General features: G+C 36.6%; 1 protein-coding gene and 1 long non-coding RNA gene across 2 annotated transcripts; one reads left to right on the forward strand and one right to left on the reverse strand.

Moving 5' to 3' along the window:
* Positions 1-8,271: 8,271 nt before the first annotated feature.
* LOC135072354 (uncharacterized) lies at positions 8,272-14,463 on the reverse strand. The gene is made up of 3 exons (XR_010257413.1): positions 14,062-14,463; positions 13,936-13,986; positions 8,272-8,991 (listed from the first exon to the last, which is right to left on the reverse strand). It is a non-coding gene; the product is annotated as an uncharacterized LOC135072354 (long non-coding RNA).
* Positions 14,464-20,438: 5,975 nt separating this feature from the next.
* LOC135072763 (uncharacterized) lies at positions 20,439-22,689 on the forward strand. The gene is made up of 3 exons (XM_063966800.1): positions 20,439-20,639; positions 20,677-20,790; positions 22,516-22,689. Exons 1-3 carry the CDS (start codon positions 20,439-20,441, stop codon positions 22,687-22,689), a joined length of 489 nt encoding a protein of 162 aa, XP_063822870.1.
* Positions 22,690-23,698: the final 1,009 nt, after the last annotated feature.

Genomic DNA, 23,698 nt, shown 5'->3' on the forward strand with positions numbered 1-23,698 from the left:
ATAATAATATCTTCATAAAAATACATAGCCCAAATCCTTCCTGTGATGTGAATCTATAATTTTTAGCTGTTGGAATAAATTTGTGTTATTGAGAATGGGCGTTATTTGACTCACCTCGAGCACGTCGGTGTCCGCAGAGGCGGCGCGCGGCTCGCACATCTTCAGCCACAAGGGCGGGCTGCTGCAGGAGGGCGCGCAGTACGCCGCCTTCGAGCCGCCCTGGCGCCGGCCCTGGGGCCAGCCGCAGGCGGGTGCGTGTGTCCGAATAATATCCACACCTATAAAATTAAAATCACTGTACCATACCTGTTATGATATCTTTCAATAGCAGCTATTACAATTACTTATAATTAAACATGTTCATGATTAACGCGAAACTTGAATGCACGGGATTTTTTCAACAGAAACATGATAGATATTTAAGGAAAAGAACTGTCACCAAGAACTGGCATGTTGTGAACACCGCTCAGAGGGCTAAGTGTGACAACTGTAACAACGCACACTGAGCCTTCTGAAACATTTTGAGTACATATTTCTATCAATATACCTACAATACCTACATGACACATAATGAAGTGGTGCCTACTAGATAGACGCCAACTTCAAAAGCTTTTCTGGGCTTGTGTGAGAGAGTAAATGCACGCAGACTTACCACCTAAAGGCAGTTCCCTTGCGTTGTGGTTGAGTGTGGAGACCGCTGTGTTGCAGGCGGCGAGTGGGGCGCCTGGGCCGAGGACCCGCGGCGCGCGTGGCCCGTGCCGCAGCCTCCGCCTGACCCGGTACGTCAAACTAATAAGTCAATTGTACACATCATTATTTTCTTAACCTTAGTTGCACCACTGCACCACACTGTAACCAGTGACGATAATGGTATTTTCACGAAACTATGGTAGTGTGGTTTGGTACTGCGGGGAGTCAGAAAGGACGGTTTTATTTAGAACGTGGGTACCTCGAGTCCAATAAACTTCTGGTACCACAAATCATCGTATTCTCTATAAATTAACACACGGGATTTGGCAACAAAACACTTTTAAAGAGGTAAACAGATATTTACCTCCCGACGTTTCAAATCGGTTGCACGAGTCATGGTCGCGGGCAGACTGAAGAGATGCGGCGTCGTCTGCTCCGGCGCGATGAATTTTCTTCACTCACCCGCATTTGCTCAATATTTTTGTCCGTGATAATTACAGTCAGTTCATGACTCGTGCAAACGAGTTGAAACGTCGGGAGGGTAAATATCTGTTTACCTTTATACTATCCGTTCGCTTAAGTTTGCCGCTGGCGATATGACGTCACTCGAAGAGAAGCGTCTATAACTTTAACAAACTTTAGTTAAAATATTTTTTATTTATTATTATTGTTAAAAATTGTGTATTTGCGTAAAATAAGACACATTAATTGCGTTTAATCACTAACTAATTGCGGTTAATCGCGGTTGGGGGAGGGGACGCGCATTCCACGGACCAGCAAACTTAGCGCGAACGGGTAGTAAAAATTGTTTTGTTGCCAAATCGTGATAATTTGTAGTGAAAATGCAACATAATCATCACCATTTCAGCCATAGGACGTCTATGGGAGGCCTAATATGCCTCCCCCAATGCTTTCCATGTTGATCGATTGGTAGCGGCCTGCGTCCAGCGCTAAAAATCTAAATATACATATCAAAGAGCATAAAAGAGTAAGAGACGGCACTCCATAGATATTTTTTGAGCTCACGCACACATATGCATTTTAGAGAACGACCCGCAAATCTTTACCAACCGCACAAACTACAGGCGGAGCTACCAACATAATGCCTTATTTTCTGACAGTATTAGTGACGTTCGTAATAACTTATCGATTATCGATACTTTGCTAGGGTTGTAATTGCATATCGATATCTAGTATAGGAACCTTCAATATTTTAATGATTACTATTTTTATTTTATACTATGTGTAAGTAAAACGAAGTTTTGTAACGTAAATTATTTATTTCGAAATAAAATAGGTATATTACAATAAGTATTGAACATGACATAGCAGTTGTAGGCATGAGGAATTATTGAAAATTATAACAAAGTACAGAAATGATAATTTTGTAAACTTTTATTTTCACAACTTTTTCTAAGAAAAAATAGGATTTTTATTTATAAACATCTTTAATTTTCTTATCAGCTGATCGAACCTCAGCCTCAAGATTACTTTTCAATGCTTTGTTGCTGTGCTTTTTTACTTTTGTCAGCAAAATTGTTTTCACTTTTTATGAAGCTGTCATTAATGATTTTACAACTTTTTCTTAGAAAAAGGTAACTTAATATTTTAAACATCTTATCATAAATTTCTTTATTATGTTGTTGACATTTAAACCAACTAAAATTACAATTTGTACTCAACATTAAGAAAATGAATTTTCCAACATTTTCCATATACAGGGTGACTTTTGTATCAGTATCCAAATTTTTTCCTGACATTAGGTATCGTTTATAGATGACATTTTTAATAAAAAATAGGTAGGTCAAATTTTAACATCAACTATTTTTTTCCTAACCAATTAATCACGTAGTGTGGTTACCGCGCTTAGCGCGTAAACATTTTGCGGGAGAGCTGGTCGAGCGGAGAGCTGGCAACGTGTGGCAACGCTCGACCGGCCGGCCTGGCCGCGCGGCGCTTCAATCAGTCGCCCGCGCAACCCATTACGAGACGCGCGTATCGCTGCGCGCGCCGATCGTTCCGTCGTGCTGTCAACGTAACGATGTATTCGCAGCGCGAGTGTTATGAAATGATTCGGTGCTACATTTTAAGTGGAGAGAGTTTGAACCGGGCCCAGAGGAATACCTCGACTTCGTAACCAAGGACTAAACCCAACAGTGCCAAACCGGTGAACGATTTTAGCGGCAAACTGAAGCGAGATCCGCGAGCAAGTAGGTAAGTACCTACACGAGACGCGAAGTGCGAAATGACACTGTAGTTTTAAATAAACTCAAAGACAATGTACAAAAGCGTGCAAGTCTGTCTGGAGAAAAATGGTATGCACTTTGGGCAATTATTAAAATAACTACTCATAATTTGTTAGTTTGTTGTTAGGTTAGGTAGGTTTGGTAAGCAATCTCAATTATTGCACATGAAAATAACGATAAATACCCCCGAATAGGTACACAAGAAAAGTAGTGTTACCGCTCTCGGTGATTTTATTTTCTTTTTGATAGCGTAATTATTGTCGTAGGTATTTAATTTTTCTACCATAAATTAGTAAGTCTGTTTAATTAAAACTAATTACCACTTTGAAATCTTTTGCATTTTGACGGTCCTAAGCCCGTGAAAGTATGAAGGGAAAATCGACAACTTATAAATCGTATCGCAATGAATGAAATGCGGCGCGGGGAGGCGCGTACGTGTGTGCATGCGTAAGCGAGTGAGCCGTGACCACGGTGTAAGTGTTTTTTCAGACTGTTTCTGGGTGCTTTATTTTGACATTTTTGTACTGGACGATACAAAAATAAAAAATACGTGTTTTGTCTTTCGCTTCATAGATTATTATATTAAAATTTGGATACTGATACAAAAGTCACCCTGTATATCTGGTCGGTAATATGGTCATGATAAAATTGTTTAGCTTCATTTACGGTGGTACATAATTGAATTGTTGGATAAACGAGACTTTTTTTATCATGCCACCATTCGCGAAGAGATATATATGCATACAAATCATTGTCAACAGGAGTTTTCACGCTCAAACACTCTTCACAAATTAAACAAGAACTGTTCTGTAATAGTTTGGCAGCTAAATACCCGCTTACATATACTACTGGTTGGTTTTCAAGGCTACACAAATTATCAATGGGCTGTTCTAAGTTTTCAGGGTCCGGGATAGACAACACAGGATAAAATTCAGTGTCTGTGGAATCTTGAACATTAATTTTTATTTCTGTTGTTTTTAAATTAGTTTTTAAAATGTCTTTATATTCCAGCATATGTTTATTGTTGTCTGCTTCACAATTAGCACTTCTGCTATGAGGCACTTTCAGCCCAGTAACCATGCTTGTTTTAAGCGCTGCAGTAAAGTGCGTGATAGTGGGATTTCTATTGGTTACACTGTGTTGCCTAATGATTCCAAATAAGTTTTCCAGAGAGTCTTGGTTAAACTGTCTAAGGTTCATATATTTAAACCCTTCATTCTTTAACTTTTCCCAAATATCGTTTAAGGATTTGATAGATATTTGATATCCCTTTACGCATTTAACATTTTTTAGTATCGTGTTTTCTGCTGTTATAAATTTTATGGTTTTTAACTTATCAGTATAAAAGGTCCAAGACTCAATGTGATTACTTAATGTGGAAACATTTTCCCGGATCCCTTTCTTTACGTCATTTAAAGATGATGGACCATTTGTACAATCAAATAGTTTATCTAACTGTTCAATCACAAATGCTGTATCATTGCAATCAGAAACTTCTTTCCATGCCATCATTTTTAAAATAGCTGCCACGGTATTACTCAGAGCATGCGCAGCATACTTCACCCTCATCTTAGTTTTGAATGTTGGATTTACAATGGTACTATTCAGTTTTTTAAAATTTAAAAAATTTCTGTTGTGTTCTTCTGCAACTACCAAATGCCTCCATTGTGCAATTTTTCCATCGAAAGACATATTTCCACTTTTAAAGAAATTGTTTCGTAATGATTTGAACAAGTGAGGGATGTCATAGATTATAAAAATTTTGTCATTATTTACAGAGAAAAAGTTGCTATCTATGCCTTGTCCACAGTTTCTTTTTAACATGTTAAGAGCTCCTATATTTGTAGATCCCTGATCACAAACTGTTGTTAGAACCATAAATCCGATTTCTTTTAATTTTTTGATGATGTCCGATATAATTTTTGCCAGTTTTGCTGTTGATATTGTGCCTTCCACAAAATAGTGCGCAATATATTGTTTGTATTTATGTTTAGCACCCTGTATCATAAACACTAACGCATGGTCTGCAATTTTCTTTTCTCGTCCCATGTTCTCGCCCTCTCCATAATCCACGTAGCCATCCACTTTATCAGCAATTTCGTTATAAATTATCCGTTTCTTTAACGCCATCTCGTCAAATATTAACGAGCAATATTTATTATCCTTTGGCATACTTGATGCTTTTGCCTCTAACATATCAATTATATTTTTATTTATACCAGGCTCCATTGGTATATTTTTTAAAATCCTTTGGAGCGTTTTAGTGCTTGGTAGCGTAAACAGCTTTTGCATATAGCGGTATGCTTTAGGGGACCGTTTAAATATAGCCAAAGCATATATTTTGTTGGCTAAAGTCCACCTTTTTCCTTGTGACTTTTTTTTGTTATTCTGCACTACATCCTTTACTAACGATGTCAGCACTTCCGAATCTAACTTGTCTAAATTCACTCTTGACTTCGCTATATTCCTTATTGTTTTTTTTGCATTTTGTAACTGTCGCCAAAGCCTCTTCTCTTTAATAATAATTGTAAATGTTGATGAAGTGTCTGTAATAAAAACATTTCCATTAGTAAAAAAAACAACATTAAAGCAAATTGAATTGAATATTGGTTAATTAATCAGCAATTTTACTTAGTTTTTTAAATTAGGTATGTTTTATCTTACCTTTCATTTCAATGTTTTTCTTAGGTCTTTTATAACTGTGGACTAATATTTCTGCCTGTGCATCTTGATGGCAAATGTTTTTATCATCTGAAATATTATAAATATGCAAATAAGTTTAAAATTTATTTTGTTGTTTTATGAAACATATTATTTCCAAATCAATCAATCATTATCAAGTTTTAAAAAAATGCAAAGACAGGATAATGATAGCTCTTCTCATAAAATATGAAGCGTGGGCCCACCTTCAATAACAATGACATAATATTAAATTAAAGGCATTTAGAGGTTTTAATGTTCTGCATTCTGGATGCGGTCTGCGGGTATGTCAAGACAATCTGTAAGTGGTCGTGATAAGGCAATCAGTCACGTGTGCTTTGCGTTCTTTGTTCGTATCCGCACGGTCAAATCGCATTAATATAAAATGTACAGAAACCTAGAATGTTGTACATATAAGTTCATTTTGACCTGACTGCAGACTGCAGAACGCATCCAGGGTGGCATTCTTTAGTTTGAGGGAAGGCATATTTTAGAAGGTTAGTTTGTACACTTACCATGAGTAATGGGTTTATAGGTCATATGTTCTGGTGCATTGGAAGTAGAAGGAAGAGGTTCAAAAGTTGTTTTCGCAGAAATACCAGAATCTGGTATATCCACAGCTCCCAAACATGTTGAATTTAGTTGTTTGGTTGTAGTTGTAAGGGGAACTGAAAGCAGATAATGAAATGTGAATTGGGTAATAAAATGTCATGTTCTTTTCTTACCCAACTTTAGGGTACAATCAGTCTAGTACATGTCTTGCTCACATTAAAAATTACTAGCTTATAAATATTATTAAACTAGCTGACCTGGCTAATTAATGTAGATTGCCTAAAATTTTTCAAATTGGTCCGGTACTTTTTTTGAAGAATTTGTATTACACAAATTATTAAAGTCCCTCTAACTCAACACACATTCTAAGCTAAATTGTGTTACGAGTGGGTTTACTACAATATTCAAACTGTGGGGTTCTAACCCGCACTTTAGGCTATCTTAGCTTCGAGTTACGGAGCCGATCAAATACAAACAAACAATTAAATATTTCCTTTTTATATTATTAGTATAATTTTAGATAAACATACCTCGTTCAACTGGATTTGACTTCTTTGGAATGCAATATGAATGATCATAAAGAACTGTAACAAAGTATAGATATAATTAATAATTGAAATTATATATTATTTATTGATAAGCATACAACACATGTTTGTGGTTACAAAGAAAGAACCTTGTTAAATTGCAATCGGTTGGTTTGTTTTGGAAACCAAAGAAAATTAATTAAGACATCTAAATAATTCAGAAAAATTGATAGATAGTAAATTAAATTTTAAAAAAATAATTGAAGTCATCATCATACCTGTCTTGAGGTTTTCTTTATTGGAGTCTTTTACATGAAGAGGAAACTCTGTCAAAACTTCATCTGGCAAGATGGGATTGCTCAATTCCAGTGTTGGAATAGCTGAGTTCTTCAGCCGAGTTCCTTTGGCATTGAAGGATTCAGGAGTGAAGTGCCCACCACAAACAAACTTCAGTTGGTGTAACTTTTCAATAGGTACATATGCTAAGTCTTCTATGCCAGCATTTTTAACCCACATTCGACAACTGAAATAAGAAATACCTATTAGAAAAGAAAAAGAATAACAAACTGAAATTTATTCATCAACTAATTTCTTTTAGTATTGTTATGCAATTCATTTACAGAGTACGAAACAAAATACTGAAATTAAAAATTGGTTATGGTTATTTACTGTATGATTAAAAATATTAATCCCAGCCTTTAAGTTTACACAATCAGTAAAATTATCTTGTAATAAATGAGTGTTATTAGAAACTTACCGGTCAGAATCCAGAGGAAACCTACTCAAAAGTAAGGGTGATCCACCACGACTTCGCCTCTTATTACAAATAACGCACTTCTTGTTGTTTCTACTCTCCATTATCAGTAGAAGCCTAAAATGAAATAGGTATTAATTAAACAAAGCCTATAATTTCTCTCCAACCAGTGTCAATGCCCTGGTTCATGCATTTACCAGTTTTGAAAGTACATTTACATTTTCATCACGGTTGTTTTTAATGAAAAATAGATTTGTAATAGATCTAATATTTCAAGTAAGTAGATAACATACCCATTAAACAGAAAAGTAAATAAGAGTTTAAACTTCTGTAGAAGTTGAAACACAGCTTATTTAAAAGAGTCTTTATCTCACAAAAAACATAACACTGAACAGCAAACTTTATCACGCCCGATACGGAGGAACTTAATCAACTCAACGTAAACGACAGAAAAGTTTATTTACAGTAATATTGCACCAAATCTGAGAAAATAACTTCACACGAATCAATTCGCCGGTTAAAAACTCAAACTCAATTGACTGACAGACATTTTTTTTCATTTGTCAAACTAACAATACTACCAACATAAGGACACTAACAATTATTTTTAGTATGGTGGTATTGATCCGCGGGTTCCCCTGCTATAGTGAAATCAATCCAAAATGCACTTTATTACTTAAGGGATAAGGTTGTATATCTGTTTGCGTGTTCAGAGTGTGTTCCTAGGCTTCTAATTTCTAGCTATTGTCTGTGACTCCTAATCTTCTTGTGTGTATGGATCAACACGGGTAAATCAGGCGACTTTGAAGATATACTGGGATTTATTACTTTACAATAAAGCGTTTACAATATTTCAGTTGAAAGTTCAAATGAGAATGAGAGACGTTAAGCGTCCGTGCAATCGTTTATATAGGTGTGCTTCAGCGCCATCTGTTGTGGTTTCTTGACATCGCGTGACGTAATCGATGCGGTGTGCTCGGTGATAGTATTGCCATTGATCTTTGGTTGGAGCTTCTCACGCGCTCCAATAGATGGCTCTTCTTAACATTCCGGCGGGCCTTGAGAGACTCCCTCTCAACATCTCAGCTCACGTCGTGTCACGCGCCGAGCCTCGAACCTGGCACCTCAGCGACCGGAAGTGGGCATATCTTTGAGAATGCCCTGTGTATGACGCCCGTGGCCGTCCGAATGACAGCAACCCTTGGTACGCCGTCACTGCCTGAAATCAGAGTTATTATGCGTCCTAACCGCCATTTCAGCGGCGGAAGGTTATCGTCCTTTATGACAACCAATGTTCCAGTTTGCAAGTCTTCAGTTTTCTGTTGCCATTTAGTACGTTTCTGAAGCTCTGATATGTACTCTGTAGACCATCTCCTCCAAAATGTCTGCCTCAGCTGTTCAACTCGCTGGTAACGATTGAGTGTGTTCGTGGTTGCAGCGGTAATATCACTCTCTGCAGGTGCAGTCAGCGGCCGACCAATAGTAAAGTGGGCAGGAGTGAGTGGAGAGTAGTCGTTGGGGTCTGAGGATAAAGGATACATAGGGCGGGAATTCAGGACAGCTTCAATTTGTACCAAAACTGTGCTGAATTCCTCATAAGTCATGTTTACATTTCCTACCACACGTGTTATATGGTGCTTACAGGACTTGATCCCAGCTTCCCATAAACCGGCAAAATGAGGCGCGTAAGGGGGAATGAATTTAAATTTAATGTGATTATCTGAAGCGTAATCAATGATAGACTGAGAATTAGTCTTTAAAAAATCTGAAAATTCACGAGCTGTTCCTACAAAGTTACGTCCATTATCGGAAAATATTTGATAAGGTTTTCCTCTCCGGGAAATAAATCGTTTCAGTGCTAAAATATAACTTTGTGAAGACAAACTAGTTACTAGTTCCAAGTGTATCGCTCGAGTTGAAAAACATATAAACAGACATAAATAACATTTTTCTAGTCTGGAACCCCTACCTTTCTTATTTAAAATAAATAAAGGTCCAGCATAGTCTACTCCACAGTTTATGAAAGGAAAATTTGCAGTTACTCGTTCAGTTGGTAAGTTACCCATGATTGGTTGTACTATTTTACCTTTCAAACGACAACATATGACACACTGGTTAACGACTTTTTTTGCTAAGTTTCTACCGCCTAGTGGCCACCAATTGTCTCTGATATGAGATAAAATTAATTGAGGCCCAGCGTGCAATAATTTTAAATGTTGACTTTGAAATAATAAATAGGTAAAGATATGTTTACTACACAATAAAATGGGGTGCTTTTTGTCATATGAAAATTCAGAATTAACTAATCTGCCCCCGACTCTTATGATTTTGTCAGCATCTAAAAATATATTTAAACTGGAAATATTACGTTTTGATTTATTTATAGAAAGATTATTATAAAGCGCATTGTATTCTTCAGGAAACGATTCCTTTTGTGCCTGTCTAACTATAAACAATAAGGATTTATCAAGTTCTTCTACTGAAAACGGCCCGTGTAACCGCTCATCAATAGATTTTGTTCGTATGTTATGTATAAAACGCATTACATAAGCACAAGTTCTTTGTAATCGATTTAGTTTAGAAAATCGGCTGAAATCAATGATAGGTAAATTAGAATCGCTACTACACAACAAGTTTGTAGTAGGAAGTTTTAACTCAGGTAAATCATTTAAGTTCTGTAAAATATTATTTTGATTTTGTGACCATTTTATGCTATCTTCAAATAAAAAGGTGGGTCCGTTCCACCATAAAGTTGATGAACTCAATTCATTTAAAAGTACTCCACGGGAAACCAGGTCAGCTGGATTATTTGACGAGTTTACATGCAGCCAAATTGTGTTGCTTGTCAACTCATTTATCTCAACAACGCGATTCTGAACAAAAGTCTTTAACTGATGTGGTGACATTTGCAACCATCTGAGAACTATAGTAGAATCTGTCCAAAAAACAACTTTGTCAAAGTTCAATCGAAGTGATTTAATTATTTTATCATACAATCTAGCTCCCAATAGTGCACCGCATAACTCGAGCCGTGGAATGCTAACCGGTTTCACTGGCGCGACGCGGCTCTTCGAACATAATAATCTCACCGTGATGACGTCATCATTACTATTGCACGTCCGAACATAAGCGCACGCACCGTATGCAGCCTCGCTCGCATCCGTAAATATGTGTAATTCGATCCTAGAATGGTCACACGTTCCTACAACATGACGTGGTACGCGAATATTATGTAAATAAGTTAATGCTTCAATAAACTTTTCCCAATTCTTTAAAATATTAATAGGTACTTCATCGTCCCAATCAAGTTTACATAACCATAACTTTTGTAATATCATTTTGCCAATAATTATAAACGGGCTTAACAAACCGAGAGGGTCATAAATCTGTGAAACAATTGATAGAATTTGTCGTTTACTAACATTATTACATTCAAAATTGACTTTTGATGTGAAATGAAATTCGTCACTTTTGTTAAACCAACCTAAACCAAGAGTATTACTGGAATAATTTTCATCTAAAGAAAAATTTTTGGAATTATCAAAAGTTATGTTATTATTCAAAATATTTTCAGGCGAATTAAATGTCCATTTCCTTAAGGGAAAACAACCAGATAGACAAGTTTCAGATACACCCTTACATATGTGTGATAACTTCTCAATACAATCTGAACCAGTTATAAGGTCATCTACATAAAAATCTGTTAATATTGTACGTGAAATGTCTTCGTCCGTACAGTCAAAGCCTAGTTGTTTAATGCAACGATTGCTCAAGTACGGTGCAGACGCCGTACCGTATGTTACAGTATTAAGCCGGTACACACTGATAGGCTGTGATGGATTTTCTCGCCATAATATTAACTGTAAATCTCTTTGATCTTCATGAATTAATATTTGCCTGAACATTTTCTCGATATCCGCGCAAGCGACAAATTTATATTGACGAAAACGCAAAATTATAGAAAACAATTCGTTTTGCAATGCAGGCCCTGGCATTTGGACATCATTTAAAGATTTGCCAGTTGATGTTTTTTGGCTTGCATTGAAAACTACTCTTAGTTTTGTAGTAGTACTTTGCTCTCTTAAGACACCGTGATGCGGTAGAAAATAATGAGGTGAAGTGTAGTTTTCAATACGTGTCATGTGACCTAGGTCTAAGTACTCTTGCATAAAATCACTATACATTTTTTTATACTCTTGAGACCGTTCTAACCTGCGTTCTAATGACAAAAATCTATTTTTTGCAATGTCGTAACTATTACCTAATTCATCAAGTACTAATTCATTTCGTACTGGAATGCGAACCGAAAAACGACCATCAACTGCACGTTTTGTAGTTTCAGTAAACAGCTGTTCACAATGGCGTTCTTCCTCTGTAAGATATGGTTTATGTCTATAATTTTCTTCTAATTCCCAAAATTTACGTAACTGCTCATCTAATTGTAAAGATTGCAAATGATGACATTGTATTTTATTATTTATTGATTTTGAATTATAAACAATGCCTGAAATAATCCAACCTAGCGTAGTGTTTTGTAGGTAAGGACCTGCCTGTAAACGCATTTTACCTTCTATCAACAATTCCCAAAACACGTCAGCCCCGATCAATAAGTCAATTTTTGACGGTAAATAAAATAACGAATCGGCTAACTGAATATTATTCGGAATGTCTAAAGAGTTATAATGTAATGGAACTGTTGGTAAATTTGAAGTTATATGTTTCAAAACTATACATTTACAGCGAGTATTATAATCACCGTTTAATGACCTGACCTTAATTTCGCACAACTCTGTTGACTGAGTGTGTGAATGCCCTATTCCTGTGATATTATATGTGGACTGTATCGAATCGACTTTTAATTTTTTACGTAAATTTTCTGTAATTAAACAGTGTTGACTGCCGCTATCTAACAAAGCGCGAGCCTTATGATATACATTGTCATTACCTGCTATCTCCACTAAAGCTGTGGATAATAAAACAGTTTCTGACGCCTGCGTATACAAACTATTGTTCGAATTCTCGTTTCGTGTCGGTTCGGCTGTATGTAACACTGCCGACGAGTGCAGTACGGGGTTCGAATCCGGTTGGCACTCCACGACTGATACTAATGCGTTTTCTACTTTATCATTATTGTTACTGTGCAATAAACTGTTGTGTTTTCTACTGCACTGTTTACACGGACCAAAATAACAATTTGAAGCGAAATGTCCAGCTCGTAAACAATTAACACATAACCTTTTATTATTAACGAATTCTAATCTCTCTTTAACGTTTAAATCCAAAAACTTAGTACAAGAATAAAGCGAATGATTTCCGCTGCATAATGAACATGTGCGGGTACTTTTGGAATTCACATTATTTTTTGTTGAAGCGAAAATATGTGATTTTTGTTGCGATTGTTGTTGAGGTTTTTTATTGTTATCAAAAGGGACTTTACTATTAGAAAATGATGAAGAATTATGCGCTTTAATCATTTCTAAAGTGTCTGCCTTATTTTTCAAGAATGTAATGAGATCGTCTAACTTAATGCGTTTATGATGCTGCGTAAATGTAAATAAATTATTTTTATGTTCCTCCCACTCTTTCTCAACTATTGCGTCTAATTTGGAGGTAATGATATAAATAATAAGTGTATCCCAATATTCTACAGGTTCCCCGAGTGTCTTTAAGGCACGTAAATTCTTTGAAACTATATCAATTAATTTCCTTAAATGAAATGAAGTCTCTTTATTTAGATTTTGAATGGTAAATAAAGACTTCACATGATTATGTACCAGTAACTTGACGTTATTATACCTCTCATTGAGCAAATCCCAAGCTATTGTGTAGTTTTCTGATGTGCATTCTATTGATTTAATAACTTGAGCTGCCTGACTAGTTAGCGATGTACGCAAATAATGGAATTTACGAATGTCATCAAGCTGGGTGGAGTTGTGAATCATAGAAAGGTAGGTATCCCTGAACTCTAACCAATTTTCAAACGACCCGTCAAAGGAGGGTAGTGAAATAGTAGGAAGCTTAATATTTATCGAAGCTTCACACCTAGAACTAGCACTAGTTGAATCAGAAAGGCTAAAACGTTTTATTAAACCTTCTGCTTCTGCCATGGTTTCGTAATAAATATTTTCAAATGATTCACGATGTTCTAACTGAATTGCAGTTTCACTATCTAACACCATGAGCATTTCGATGGAGCTTTGAATGCTATTAAATTCACTAAATAATGATTTGGCTAATTCACTACGCAATTTTAATTCGGTTAATTGTTTATCGCTAGGACGAGAGTGGCTATGAAAAGAATTTACAAATTTTACGAATAACGTCAGTCTACCCTTGATTGAACCGCGTTTTTTATTTAATTCTCTAATTACAGTATCATCAGAATCTACGCACAAATTAGGAGATTTACAACGAACGGTTACGTTTTCAACACTCATTTTGACGATTTATAAAAGTGGGTACTCACCAAATTCCTGTAAACTGCGTACGTGACTCGTGAGGAAGCACAACACGGTACCTAGAGGAACAAGCACAGCTTTAGTAAAATTGAAATGGGATAAGATGGGGGAAAAAAGGAACGATTTGGCCAGACCCTTTGCTGATCCCTCGATGTGATGATGGATGATGCGGCTCTGAAGGTCCAATGTTTGCGTGTTCAGAGTGTGTTCCTAGGCTTCTAATTTCTAGCTATTGTCTGTGACTCCTAATCTTCTTGTGTGTATGGATCAACACGGGTAAATCAGGCGACTTTGAAGATATACTGGGATTTATTACTTTACAATAAAGCGTTTACAATATTTCAGTTGAAAGTTCAAATGAGAATGAGAGACGTTAAGCGTCCGTGCAATCGTTTATATAGGTGTGCTTCAGCGCCATCTGTTGTGGTTTCTTGACATCGCGTGACGTAATCGATGCGGTGTGCTCGGTGATAGTATTGCCATTGATCTTTGGTTGGAGCTTCTCACGCGCTCCAATAGATGGCTCTTCTTAACAATATCAATTGCTACATATAGAGACTAGTTTTTGTATGAGAAGTGTCTACCCACTGATACATATAATGGGAGAAACTGACTGACAGTGGGTAGACACTTCTCATTCAAAAACTAGTCTCTATATGTAGCAATTGATATACAACCTTATCCCTTAAGCAATAAAGTGCATTTTGGATTGATTTCACTACAGCAGGGGAACCCGCGGATCAATACCACCATACTAAAAATAATTGTTAGTGTCCTTATGTTGGTAGTATTGTTAGTTTGACAAATGAAAAAAAATGTCTGTCAATTGAGTTTGAGTTTTTAACCGGCGAATTGATTCGTGTGAAGTTATTTTCTCAGATTTGGTGCAATATTACTGTAAATAAACTTTTCTGTCGTTTACGTTGAGTTGATTAAGTTCCTCCGTATCGGGCGTGATAAAGTTTGCTGTTCAGTGTTATGTTTTTTGTGAGATAGAGACTCTTTTAAATAAGCTGTGTTTCAACTTCTACAGAAGTTTAAACTCTTATTTACTTTTCTGTTTAATGGGTATGTTATCTACTTACTTGAAATATTAGATCTATTACAAATCTATTATTCATTAAAAACAACCCTATGTGATGAAAATGTAAATGTACTTTCAAAACTGGTAAATGCATGAACCAGGGCATTGACACTGGTTGGAGAGAAATTATAGGCTTTGTTTAATTAATACCTATTTCATTTTAGGCTTCTACTGATAATGGAGAGTAGAAACAACAAGAAGTGCGTTATTTGTAATAAGAGGCGAAGTCGTGGTGGATCACCCTTACTTTTGAGTAGGTTTCCTCTGGATTCTGACCGGTAAGTTTCTAATAACACTCATTTATTACAAGATAATTTTACTGATTGTGTAAACTTAAAGGCTGGGATTAATATTTTTAATCATACAGTAAATAACCATAACCAATTTTTAATTTCAGTATTTTGTTTCGTACTCTGTAAATGAATTGCATAACAATACTAAAAGAAATTAGTTGATGAATAAATTTCAGTTTGTTATTCTTTTTCTTTTCTAATAGGTATTTCTTATTTCAGTTGTCGAATGTGGGTTAAAAATGCTGGCATAGAAGACTTAGCATATGTACCTATTGAAAAGTTACACCAACTGAAGTTTGTTTGTGGTGGGCACTTCACTCCTGAATCCTTCAATGCCAAAGGAACTCGGCTGAAGAACTCAGCTATTCCAACACTGGAATTGAGCAATCCCATCTTGCCAGATGAAGTTTTGACAGAGTTTCCTCTTCATGTAAAAGACTCCAATAAAGAAAACCTCAAGACAGGTATGATGATGACTTCAATTATTTTTTAAAATTTAATTTACTATCAATTTTTCTGAATTATTTAGATGTCTTAATTAATTTTCTTTGGTTTCCAAAACAAACCAACCGAATGCAATTTAACAAGGTTCTTTCTTTGTAACCACAAACATGTGTTGTATGCTTATCAATAAATAATATATAATTTCAATTATTAATTATATCTATACTTTGTTACAGTTCTTTATGATCATTCATATTGCATTCCAAAGAAGTCAAATCCAGTTGAACGAGGTATGTTTATCTAAAATTATACTAATAATATAAAAAGGAAATATTTAATTGTTTGTTTGTATTTGATCGGCTCCGTAACTCGAAGCCAAGATAGCCTAAAGTGCGGGTTAGAACCCCACAGCTTGAATATTGTAGTAAACCCACTCGTAACACAATTTAGCTTAGAATGTGTGTTGAGTTAGAGGGACTTTAGTAATTTGTGTAATACAAATTCTTCAAAAAAAGTACCGGACCAATTTGAAAAATTTTAGGCAATCTACATTAATTAGCCAGGTCAGCTAGTTTAATAATATTTATAAGCTAGTAATTTTTAATGTGAGCAAGACATGTACTAGACTGATTGTACCCTAAAGTTGGGTAAGAACATGCCATTTTATTACCCAATTCACATTTCATTATCTGCTTTCAGTTCCCCTTACAACTACAACCAAACAACTAAATTCAACATGTTTGGGAGCTGTGGATATACCAGATTCTGGTATTTCTGCGAAAACAACTTTTGAACCTCTTCCTTCTACTTCCAATGCACCAGAACATATGACCTATAAACCCATTACTCATGGTAAGTGTACAAACTAATTATTTACCTTCTAAAATATGCCTTCCCTCAAACTAAAGAATGCCACCCTGGATGCGTTCTGCAGTCTGCAGTCAGGTCAAAATGAACTTATATGTACAACATTCTAGGTTTCTGTACATTTTATATTAATGCTATTTGACCGTGCGGATACGAACAAAGAACGCAAAGCACACGTGACTGATTGCCTTATCACGACCACTTACAGATTGTCTTGACATACCCGCAGACCGCATCCAGAATGCAGAACATTAAAACCTCTAAATGCCTTTAATTTAATATTATGTCATTGTTATTGAAGGTGGGCCCACGCTTCATATTTTATGAGAAGAGCTATCATTATCCTGTCTTTGCATTTTTTTAAAACTTGATAATGATTGATTGATTTGGAAATAATATGTTTCATAAAACAACAAAATAAATTTTAAACTAATTTGCATATTTATAATATTTCAGATGATAAAAACATTTGCCATCAAGATGCACAGGCAGAAATATTAGTCCACAGTTATAAAAGACCTAAGAAAAACATTGAAATGAAAGGTAAGATAAAACATCCTAATTTAAAAAACTAAGTAAAATTGCTGATTAATTAACCAATATTCAATTCAATTTGCTTTAATGTTGTTTTTTTTACTAATGGAAATGTTTTTATTACAGACACTTCATCAACATTTACAATTAAAGAGAAGAGGCTTTGGCGACAGTTACAAAATGCAAAAAAAACAATAAGGAATATAGCGAAGTCAAGAGTGAATTTAGACAAGTTAGATTCGGAAGTGCTGACATCGTTAGTAAAGGATGTAGTGCAGAATAACAAAAAAAAGTCACAAGGAAAAAGGTGGACTTTAGCCAACAAAATATATGCTTTGGCTATATTTAAACGGTCCCCTAAAGCATACCGCTATATGCAAAAGCTGTTTACGCTACCAAGCACTAAAACGCTCCAAAGGATTTTAAAAAATATACCAATGGAGCCTGGTATAAATAAAAATATAATTGATATGTTAGAGGCAAAAGCATCAAGTATGCCAAAGGAAAATAAATATTGCTCGTTAATATTTGACGAGATGGCGTTAAAGAAACGGATAATTTATAACGAAATTGCTGATAAAGTGGATGGCTACGTGGATTATGGAGAGGGCGAGAACATGGGACGAGAAAAGAAAATTGCAGACCATGCGTTAGTGTTTATGATACAGGGTGCTAAACATAAATACAAACAATATATTGCGCACTATTTTGTGGAAGGCACAATATCAACAGCAAAACTGGCAAAAATTATATCGGACATCATCAAAAAATTAAAAGAAATCGGATTTATGGTTCTAACAACAGTTTGTGATCAGGGATCTACAAATATAGGAGCTCTTAACATGTTAAAAAGAAACTGTGGACAAGGCATAGATAGCAACTTTTTCTCTGTAAATAATGACAAAATTTTTATAATCTATGACATCCCTCACTTGTTCAAATCATTACGAAACAATTTCTTTAAAAGTGGAAATATGTCTTTCGATGGAAAAATTGCACAATGGAGGCATTTGGTAGTTGCAGAAGAACACAACAGAAATTTTTTAAATTTTAAAAAACTGAATAGTACCATTGTAAATCCAACATTCAAAACTAAGATGAGGGTGAAGTATGCTGCGCATGCTCTGAGTAATACCGTGGCAGCTATTTTAAAAATGATGGCATGGAAAGAAGTTTCTGATTGCAATGATACAGCATTTGTGATTGAACAGTTAGATAAACTATTTGATTGTACAAATGGTCCATCATCTTTAAATGACGTAAAGAAAGGGATCCGGGAAAATGTTTCCACATCAAGTAATCACATTGAGTCTTGGACCTTTTATACTGATAAGTTAAAAACCATAAAATTTATAACAGCAGAAAACACGATACTAAAAAATGTTAAATGCGTAAAGGGATATCAAATATCTATCAAATCCTTAAACGATATTTGGGAAAAGTTAAAGAATGAAGGGTTTAAATATATGAACCTTAGACAGTTTAACCAAGACTCTCTGGAAAACTTATTTGGAATCATTAGGCAACACAGTGTAACCAATAGAAATCCCACTATCACGCACTTTACTGCAGCGCTTAAAACAAGCATGGTTACTGGGCTGAAAGTGCCTCATAGCAGAAGTGCTAATTGTGAAGCAGACAACAATAAACATATGCTGGAATATAAAGACATTTTAAAAACTAATTTAAAAACAACAGAAATAAAAATTAATGTTCAAGATTCCACAGACACTGAATTTTATCCTGTGTTGTCTATCCCGGACCCTGAAAACTTAGAACAGCCCATTAGAAATTTGTGTAGCCTTGAAAACCAACCAGTAGTATATGTAAGCGGGTATTTAGCTGCCAAACTATTACAGAACAGTTCTTGTTTAATTTGTGAAGAGTGTTTGAGCGTGAAAACTCCTGTTGACAATGATTTGTATGCATATATATCTCTTCGCGAATGGTGGCATGATAAAAAAAGTCTCGTTTATCCAACAATTCAATTATGTACCACCGTAAATGAAGCTAAACAATTTTATCATGACCATATTGCCGACCAGATATATATGGAAAATGTTGGAAAATTCATTTTCTTAATGTTGAGTACAAATTGTAATTTTAGTTGGTTTAAATGTCAACAACATAATAAAGAAATTTATGATAAGATGTTTAAAATATTAAGTTACCTTTTTCTAAGAAAAAGTTGTAAAATCATTAATGACAGCTTCATAAAAAGTGAAAACAATTTTGCTGACAAAAGTAAAAAAGCACAGCAACAAAGCATTGAAAAGTAATCTTGAGGCTGAGGTTCGATCAGCTGATAAGAAAATTAAAGATGTTTATAAATAAAAATCCTATTTTTTCTTAGAAAAAGTTGTGAAAATAAAAGTTTACAAAATTATCATTTCTGTACTTTGTTATAATTTTCAATAATTCCTCATGCCTACAACTGCTATGTCATGTTCAATACTTATTGTAATATACCTATTTTATTTCGAAATAAATAATTTACGTTACAAAACTTCGTTTTACTTACACATAGTATAAAATAAAAATAGTAATCATTAAAATATTGAAGGTTCCTATACTAGATATCGATATGCAATTACAACCCTAGCAAAGTATCGATAATCGATAAGTTATTACGAACGTCACTAATACTGTCAGAAAATAAGGCATTATGTTGGTAGCTCCGCCTGTAGTTTGTGCGGTTGGTAAAGATTTGCGGGTCGTTCTCTAAAATGCATATGTGTGCGTGAGCTCAAAAAATATCTATGGAGTGCCGTCTCTTACTCTTTTATGCTCTTTGCTGACTGACTTAGTGACATATCAACGCACAGCCTAAACGGCTAAAAGTAGGCACTTGAAATTTGGAAGGGACGTACACGTAGCTTAGGTACCGTAGGAATTCCGTGGGAATTAACGGGAAAATCTTTTTGTATGAAAAATCTAAATCGCTTTAGTTAGACGCTTGAAATTTGGCATGTAGGTACCTTAGTAAACTTAAACCTTAGTTACAAGGAATTCCCGAAATTCCCACGGGAACGGGAATTAGTGCGAAAATCCTTTTGTATGAAAAATCTAAACCGCTTAAGTTAGACGCTTGAAAACTTACTTAAAGCTTAGTTACAATAGGATGTTGCAAAAATTCCCATGGGAACGGGAGTTAGCGGGAAAAAACATTTTTATGAAAAAATCTAAACCGCGTAAGATAGATGAAGGGGGTAAAACGGGGTCCACGCGTACGAAGTCGCGGGCGGCTGCTAGTGCAACATAAAATTTTAAAATATTACATCGTATTCTCATGACCCACCAGGAGCTGCCGATGTACGTGCCTCCGAAGACGATGCCGGAGACGGCGCCGGAGTACGCTCGCCAGCAGCACACGCTGCGCGACGGGCCCAAGAAGGGGCCGCCCGCCCCGCCGCCCGCGCCCGCGCCCGCCCCCCCTGCCCCGCCCGCGCCCGTAGAGAACACCACCAAGAAGAAACTCCTCAAGGAAACCGTACGTTACTGCCACATTTATAATATGACTTACCCAGTACTCAGTCGTTCCGCCGCCCGCGCCCGCGCCCGCCCCGCCCGCGCCCGCGCCCGCCCCGCCCGCGCCCGCGCCCGTAGATAACACCACCAAGAAGAAACTCCTCAAGGAAACCGTACGTTACTGCCACGTTTATAATATGACTTCCCAGTACCCAGTCGTTTCATGATATGAAACCTTAGAATGAAATTAATGAGTGTGCTTAGATTATTATGAGTCTTTCTTTAATGTCATAAATTCCTAAAACTTAATAATTAGGCACTAATGATACTTTTAATTTGGTAATAGTTTAATAATATTAAAACTTAGCTCAGAGGAGGCTCATGAATGTATTGCATCTATTGATTTGGGCACTTAAATTGGCTCCCTGTGGACTGCCGACTTATTTTGTCTTACTGGCCATTTATTTATTAGATTGTTTAGGTATTTTTAGCACTTACTGATATTATACAATGAGTTAAAACAATACCTAACAGTCAATGGAGAAGTTTTAGCCCTATACGCCTGTTTCCTCATGGTCATACTAGTTTGTCATGCCAAAATAATCAAATGTTTTCGACCATGCTCTATCTACTCTACTGGCAACAACATACTAATATAGTAATAAGAAGAAAAGACTAAGAACCTTGCCACACTGGCGGATTACAAGCGGTTTCAACGCAGAGCGGCGGCGCGCCGCGGCTTCTTGCAAGCATTTTGTCGACCGCGGCGTCTTGCCCGCCGCGCCGCTTGCAAACTGCTAGTGTGGCAAGGCCCTAAGTGAGCTGCCACACTGGTGGATTACAAGCGTTTTCAAAGCGGAACGGCGACGCAGCGAACACGCCGTCGCGGATGCGCAACGTCCGCCTCGTGTTCGCCGTGGAGACGTGGCGTCTTCGCCGCGTATTCGCTGCGTCGCCGCTCCGCTTTGAAAACCTTTGTAATCTGCCAGTGTGGCAGGCAAGGCTATTAAGCTCGATTTATATTTGTCAACGCAGGACTGGTCGTTGAGGAAATCCTTAGGGGAGGTCCAGCTGTTCAAAAGACGTCCTTTTAGCTGTAACGAACGAACAAATGATATTTGTCTGACGTGTTGTGTCGTAACGCATCAGAACGTACCTAATAGTTTTTACATACTAGCGCCTAGAGTGGTGGCGCGTGTTATGAATTTATGATGACTGACGTGTCGCATAATGTATGAAACCGATTGCGTTCTGCTGATGCATCACGTCAGACAAGTATGTAGGTATAAATCCGGCTCAAGACTTTTCATCTTGCTACAATTATGTTATTGCCAGTAGTCATAGTCGGCTTTACACATACATATGCTTTTACTTAGCAGTCTGATATTTATTTATTTATTTATTAATAGGTACAGTTACAGTACATAGAATACTACTTATTTAGTAAAAAATACAGCTACAAATCACTTACAAATCTATGGACCAATTACAACTGCACACAACTATGCCTAATAACTTAAGTGCTTAGATAAAACAATAAAAACGAATGTTAGCTACAACAACAACTAATCCAACAATCTAATCAGCATTTCTTAATTTATTTTTAAAAACCCTAAATGTATGCTGGAATATGTCCTTGTCAACGTCAAGACTATTGTAGGCCCTGCACATTCTGTAAATAGGGTGATTTACTGAGACATTATTTGTAGCGAGTGGTACATGAAACAGCTGAGGTCGACGCACTGAACGTTTCGGAACCCTAAACAGTATCTTTTGAAGCAGTGAAGAGTCGAGTGCACCATTCACTACTTTATGCAAGGTGCAAAGATCTACCACATCCCATATTCATATTCATATCCATATTCATGTCATGTACCTACCGACCTACCTGTTTGCAGCCGCACGAGGCCACGAATGCGGCGGCGGCGGCAGTGGGTGCGGCGACGGCGGCGGCGGCGGGTGCGGCGGCGGCGGCGGCGGCGGCGCGTCCGGCGGCGCAGCTGGCCGACGAGCACGACGGGCTGAGCGAGCACCCGCCCGCCGCCATATTGCTACTCGTGCTCGGTAACTAGCTACCCACTACAAATCTACATCCGAATTCAAATTCGACCCTCAAGTAAAAAATTCTGCCCTCAAATGAAATAGATTTCAATCTAATAAGAATACCACGAATAATTGTATTGGGTACTGTTAAGAGGCCGGTAGATCTATTCTTATACAAAAACACTGGATACTTAACTCAGCACCAAAAGCGCGCGAGTCGTCCGCGCGCGTCCTTCTGTTCCGACGTTTTTAGTGTGACATTGACATCACGTCAATGTCACTATGACAGCAGCTCATTGCCTATAGAGATATCGATAATTTTAACGTTTTAGATTTTTCACAAATAACGTACCAATTTAAAGCAGTCTATTTTTCATTTTATTCATGCTTTTTATATTTTTTATACATTTTATATTTTTAAACCGGCAGACAGTGGTGACTGAGTTTGTTGCGGCGCTTCTTCTTAGCACTTGCCAAATGTTTGTCTCGAAGCGCTGGTAGGGCAAAAAAGAATGAGAACATTTGACGTGACTCCCACTCGGCATGGGGCACACTGAAAACCAGCGTCGTGGCCTCCCTCACCGGGGGCCATGGCATATGCTGAGTGGGGTCCCATTGCGATGGACATCGCTGTGCGACAGGGTGGCACTGCTCAGTTTTACTTTCACTTTCATTGTATGTTTTATTTTATGTCACCTATGTCTTATTTACTTTTTTTTTTCTATTATTTACATCTTTTGTCTTCTGTGATGTCCATGGCAATAAATGTTTCTTTCTTTCTTTCTTTCCTTCTTAACATTTGACGATTTGTACAAATAAAGATAATTTTGATTTTGCCTATGCTTGAATCTATTCCTGAGTATGGATGGGATGAATTTTAGTGGAATTTCCGAACACTTACATGTTGACCGATGCTTAGCAAAAAAATATTTAAAAAATATAGTAGCTCGGAGACCGGATTTTATAAATAAATACTTATTTTTTATTTGAAATAGCCACTGTAACTATAAGTTTGACTTATCCAGACTGTTGCTGGCG

Source organism: Ostrinia nubilalis, chromosome 6, assembly GCF_963855985.1.
Source record: "Ostrinia nubilalis chromosome 6, ilOstNubi1.1, whole genome shotgun sequence".
Classification (NCBI taxonomy): domain Eukaryota; kingdom Metazoa; phylum Arthropoda; class Insecta; order Lepidoptera; family Crambidae; genus Ostrinia; species Ostrinia nubilalis.

What these genes read in the sequence shown, in the direction of transcription:
- LOC135072763 (XM_063966800.1), top strand. Translation starts at nt 20,439, where the DNA reads ATGACCCACCAGGAGCTGCCGATGTACGTGCCTCCGAAGACGATGCCG. An exon ending in AGAAACTCCTCAAGGAAACC is followed by an intron (nt 20,640 to 20,676) that starts GTACGTTACTGC and finishes TGACTTACCCAG; the next exon opens with TACTCAGTCGTTCCGCCGCC. An exon ending in AGAAACTCCTCAAGGAAACC is followed by an intron (nt 20,791 to 22,515) that starts GTACGTTACTGC and finishes ACCTGTTTGCAG; the next exon opens with CCGCACGAGGCCACGAATGC.